This window comes from Triticum urartu, chromosome 5, assembly GCF_003073215.2.
Source record: "Triticum urartu cultivar G1812 chromosome 5, Tu2.1, whole genome shotgun sequence".
Classification (NCBI taxonomy): Eukaryota; Viridiplantae; Streptophyta; class Magnoliopsida; order Poales; family Poaceae; genus Triticum; species Triticum urartu.
The window spans coordinates 449,394,652-449,400,256 of NC_053026.1; the positions used below are offsets into that span (position 1 = coordinate 449,394,652).

Genomic DNA, 5,605 nt, shown 5'->3' on the forward strand with positions numbered 1-5,605 from the left:
AAAACCGATGACCACTAATTGAGTGAGAATATAACCAATGGTTACTCTGAAATGAATTCGCTTCCCTTTCTTCGTCCAAACCCATGGTAGCAAAAACTGAGGGAAGGAAGGCCAAGACAACCCGATATGGAGCACCGTCGAGTCTTTCTTGCAGAGCTTCCATCGCATCCCTCTTGAACAATCGCCATCCACCATGGAGAACGACCGAAGGAGGAGAAAACCACCACTAGATGACGCTCGCAAGCGCCGAAAAATAGCCCCAGTTCGGCACATCACCAAATACCCCAAAGGCAAGCATTACTATATACCTAGCTAGCCCTACACCTAAAGATAGCTCTACTCTGAACAAGGACTCGCTCTCCACTCACATCTCCACACCGACCAGCGTATGGTAAACTTATTGAAGCTTTCTTTCACTGCGTGAAGCACTTCTATTCCAGCTGGATTTGCGAAAATGATCAGCGGACACGCGTGTTCCCAAATTGCATTACCATTGCTTCACAAGCATCACTGAAAGCACTAAAATAGGAAAAAAAATGGAATTACAAACCACCAATCTAGCGCAAATATCTTCGCTTTTCTACAACTCCTTAACACAATGATCCAAGTCTCTAATTTCATTCCTCATGGCATGCTTCTCATTATGAGAAGCGGTACCGACCATCAACGACATGGACGAGCAACGACTGAAAACTAGGGTTCATCATTTGAACCGGGGGAGAAGAGATGGATTGATTCGGTTTGGGTCGAGCAAACGAAAAGAGACGATCAATTATTATTTCTGGAAAAAGAGAAGAATTTCATATCAAAGCCCTAAGGTAAGATGAGGCAAATTATACGTACTACATTAAGAAGCAAACAACTCCCCTAAAAAAGAAGAAGCAAACAATTCCAAAGTAAGATTAAAATCATCTCTTCTCTCTCTAGAAAACCAAATCCTCCCTGAATCGAGCGAACGGAATGAAAATTTTCCTTAAAAAACGAGTTGGTCTCACGACAAGAATACTTTGTCACCGTCATCATCGCACAAAGGAACCAACTATAAACAACTCACTTCCTCGGCGGCTTCTCACCAACCAAACACCGATAGACCATGTCCTCACCCCTCTCGCACTCTCGCCGCTGATCCAGAAAAATGCTTCACACACGCACACCTCCCTCGCGATGCCGGTGCACGCACCCGGTCCACGCAGCACGCGCGCTAGCCGCCGACCGGGGTCCAGCCGGGTCGCCCTTCGCGTGGCCTCGGTCGGTCGCCCTCCCCACGCCGATGAGAAAAGCCACCCCGGGGCCCACCCTGTCCGCCGCTTTCCCTCACTCTTCCACACTCTTCCTCAGTCTTCCCACTCTCGCCCCCCTCTCGCTTATCCCTCTCGGCTCCCACCTAGGGTTCTTGCCGAGGAGAAAACCCAAAGATCGATCCATGAGAGTGCCTACCGCCGGCGGGGAGCCACTCCGGCGTGTAGATCCGGTGGTCGGCCACCTCAAGATCTACTGAAATCTTTCAGCATTGCCCCCTTGCTCCTGTTCTCGACTCCCGGCCAATCTCTGCTGATTCCGAATATCTCCTCCTCCGGTTCCGTCCTTTCCGAGATCCCCGTTGTTCAGATCGCGTGCTGGAATCTGGTACGTGAGTGCGCAGTCCCGTGCTCTTCCCTGTCGCTTTTCCCTTTATTTTATTTTTCTTGCTTGCCACGAGGGAAGATCTGTAGGGGTAAGCGATGCTAGTTCACGGTAAAAAGAATTTGTAATGGATGGAGGATCTAGGTCCCATGTTCTTCCCTGCTGCTACGGTTTACAAGTTCTTACATGGTTTCCATTCTTATATTAGATTCATATTTTACCTTTTCTGATGCGCACAGACATTCCTGCTGCCATCCGTTTTGAGGTATATGAGGTTATTTTTATGCAGAGCTTAGTTAAATCCCACGCACCCGGCGCCGCATCTAGATCTTCTCCTATTTTCCTAGTTTAAATGTACTGTTTTAGTTCTCCTTGGACTGGTAGTTAAAGCCGTGGGTTCTCTTCATGTTCCAAAATTAACACCGGCTAGCTGTTCTTCATGATCCAACAACTTACATGCTGTTTCAGCGTTTTCTCAAGTCTGAGTTACCGCAATGTGTAGAATAGGGCTAGCATAACTCTACTGTTGTCCTGCTTGATACGTATAATGGATTTATGTTGTTGTGTCCCCAGTTCAGTCGCTATACTTGTTGCAGATGTTTTTTCATTTATGTTGTAGTGTCCGCAGTTCAGTCGCTATACTTGTCGCGGATGTTTTTTCAAGATTGGTGATGTAGATGTTTTTCCCCACATGGCAGATGGAGAATTTTCTCACGAAATGTTCGGTTGAAAGCGACCTTGCCTGAATTGTTGATTGCAAAGGTGCCAACCTCCTCTTCTTTATGTACACCAACCATTCATTTTGTTGCCTATAATAACCATTTAAAGGCCGTGCTTATTTTCTATTTTGCAGCTATTCTGGGGAATCAGTCGCTGTTGGCTGTATCTTTTTTCCTTTTCTGATCCTGAGTAGAAATTGTTTGGTTGAAGACTGTCATTCAAGATGATGCAGAGGCCATTCCGCCCGGAGGAGTACTCCTTGAAGGAGACTACTCCTCACCTTGGTGGAGCAGCTGCAGGTGACAAGCTCACCACCACCTATGACCTGGTTGAGCAGATGCAGTACCTTTATGTTCGAGTGGTAAAAGCGAAGGAACTTCCAGCTAAGGACCTCACTGGAAGTTGTGACCCGTATGTTGAGGTGAAGCTTGGGAATTATAAGGGCACAACTCGGCATTTTGAGAAGAAGACCAATCCTGAGTGGAACCAGGTGTTTGCCTTCTCGAAGGAGCGCATTCAGGCATCAGTAGTGGAGATTATCGTCAAAGATAAAGACTTTGTTAAAGATGACTACATTGGACGGGTTATGTTTGACCTTAATGAGGTCCCAAAGCGAGTTCCACCTGACAGCCCGTTGGCTCCACAATGGTATCGCTTGGAAGAACGGAATGGGCACAAGGTCAAAGGAGAGTTGATGTTAGCTGTTTGGATGGGTACTCAAGCAGATGAAGCATTTCCTGAAGCTTGGCACTCTGATGCTGCGTCAATCCCTGGTGATGGCCTTGCAAGTATTAGATCAAAAGTTTATCTTACTCCTAAGCTTTGGTATCTGCGTGTCAATGTCATTGAAGCACAAGATCTTATACCAAATGACAAGACCAGGTTCCCTGAGGTTTATGTCAAAGCAATGTTAGGAAACCAGGCTCTTAGAACCCGAGTATCACCAGGCAGGACTCTGAATCCAATGTGGAATGAGGACTTGATGTTTGTTGCAGCTGAGCCATTTGAGGAGCACCTGATTTTGAGTGTAGAAGACAGGATTGCTCCAGGAAAGGATGATGTAATTGGGAGAACTGTCATTTCACTGCAGCATGTAGCTCGGAGGCTGGACCACAAGTTGCTGAACAGCCAGTGGTATAATCTTGAGAAGCATGTGATGGTGGATGGTGAGCAGAGGAAGGAGACCAAGTTCTCAAGCAGGATTCACTTAAGAATTTGTCTTGAAGGTGGATATCATGTCTTGGATGAATCGACACATTACAGTAGTGATCTAAGGCCAACTGCCAAACAGCTGTGGAAGCATAACATTGGGGTCCTTGAGCTGGGTATCTTGACTGCGCAGGGCCTGTTGCCTATGAAGACGAAGGATGGACGCGGCACGACTGACCCTTATTGTGTTGCTAAGTATGGGCAGAAATGGGTGCGTACAAGGACTATCATTGATAGTTTCACTCCCAAGTGGAATGAACAGTACACTTGGGAAGTGCATGATCCATGCACTGTGATCACTATTGGTGTATTTGACAACTGCCACTTGAATGGCGGGGAAAAGGCTAATGGTGCACGGGATACCAGAATTGGCAAGGTCCGCATCCGCCTCTCAACGCTAGAAACTGATCGGGTGTATACCCACTCATACCCTCTTATTGTTTTGACACCTGCTGGCGTTAAGAAAATGGGTGAGGTACAGCTTGCTGTCCGGTTCACATGCTCATCACTGCTCAACATGATGACTCTGTATTCACAGCCCTTGCTGCCCAAGATGCACTATATACACCCGTTGTCTGTGATCCAGGTTGATAACCTAAGACGCCAAGCAACCAACATTGTCTCAACCAGGCTGAGCCGTGCAGAACCGCCACTGCGAAAAGAAATTGTGGAGTACATGCTGGATGTGGATTCTCACATGTGGAGCATGAGAAAGAGCAAGGCAAACTTCTTCCGTATCATGGGTGTCTTGAGCCCTCTGATTGCAGTTGCTAGATGGTTTGATCAGATCTGTCACTGGAGGAACCCACTGACGACTATACTGATCCATGTCCTCTTTGTGATACTGGTCTTGTATCCTGAGCTGATACTGCCTACAATCTTTCTCTACCTATTCCTGATTGGAGTGTGGTACTACCGGTGGCGGTCGAGGCAGCCTCCGCACATGGACACTCGCCTCTCACATGCGGAGACCGCCCATCCTGACGAGCTTGATGAAGAGTTTGACACCTTCCCTACATCTCGCCCACCTGACATCGTCAGGATGCGGTATGACCGCCTCCGGAGCGTTGCTGGGAGGATCCAGACTGTTGTTGGTGATCTTGCAACACAAGGAGAAAGACTGCAGTCTCTGCTGAGCTGGAGAGACCCAAGGGCCACTGCGCTGTTTGTGACCTTCTGCTTCATCGCTGCGATCGTCCTGTACGTCACACCATTCCGTGTTGTGGTCTTCCTTGCAGGCCTGTACACCCTGAGGCACCCGAGGTTCCGCCACAAGATGCCGTCTGTCCCGCTGAACTTCTTCAGGAGGCTGCCGGCAAGGACTGATAGCATGCTGTAAGGTGCAACCGTCTCTCTCGCTCTGTGATCTGGCGCCTTCCTTGTTTCGGTGGCTCGATGCTGAGCATATTCTATAGCTGCAACTGAGATGATGCTGGGGTCGAAGCGCGGTTGCCAAAAAATTGAACTGAACTATGTCGTTGTTTGTAGTCTTTTCAGTTGCTTGTGTGTCTGTTTTGGGACGGTTTTGAACCTTTCCTGTTGACGACTGAAACGCCTGATGTGTGACTAGTTATTATGCATGTATGCCGCCTGAAGAGTGTGCTATCACCCGAGCTTCTGCTGTGTCCTATCATCTTTTGCATTTGCATCTAGCAGTGGTCGGCCTGCATGAGAAGATTCAGTGTGCGCCTGGGACACTGTTAATGATATTTTTGCTGAACGACTGAAGCGTGAACTGAATCCATGACGGCATTTTGCTGTCACTGAACCTGGGTTGGTATATGTGTGCATGTAGTTTCAGGTCAAGTATGTACAAGTAGTTGCGTGCTGCGCCTTCGTTTACCGTTTATGCATCTTCTCTTTCTTCCCATTTTTCTCATAGGAATGCTGATCTATCGTCAGTTGCTTCAGTTGGAGCTGCTGCCAGTATTGGGATCCTACTTTTTTGTTGCACTTCACAGATGGAGTGTTCCTTCACTCGCCCGAATATGACGAAGAATTTGGCATTTATCTCCCAAATTTGAATGCCAACTCCTCGAATGCCAATCGACAT

The 5,605-nt window shown here is 47.7% G+C and overlaps 1 protein-coding gene across 2 annotated transcripts; it reads left to right on the top strand.

The window, feature by feature from the left end:
* Positions 1-1,296: 1,296 nt before the first annotated feature.
* LOC125509688 (FT-interacting protein 7) lies at positions 1,297-5,165 on the top strand. 2 transcript variants are annotated; one of them, XM_048674713.1, is made up of 3 exons: positions 1,297-1,630; positions 2,322-2,385; positions 2,477-5,165. In XM_048674713.1, exon 3 carries the CDS (start codon positions 2,567-2,569, stop codon positions 4,889-4,891), a length of 2,325 nt encoding a protein of 774 aa, XP_048530670.1. In that variant the 5' UTR covers positions 1,297-1,630; positions 2,322-2,385; positions 2,477-2,566; the 3' UTR covers positions 4,892-5,165. The 2 variants fall into 2 exon arrangements, with proteins under 2 accessions (XP_048530670.1, XP_048530669.1); XM_048674712.1 differs by having other exon boundaries at positions 1,297-1,626.
* The last annotated feature ends 440 nt before the right edge of the window (positions 5,166-5,605 follow it).

Coding starts and splice junctions, on each gene's coding strand:
- LOC125509688 (XM_048674713.1), top strand. CDS start 2,567: ATGATGCAGAGGCCATTCCGCCCGGAGGAGTACTCCTTGAAGGAGACT.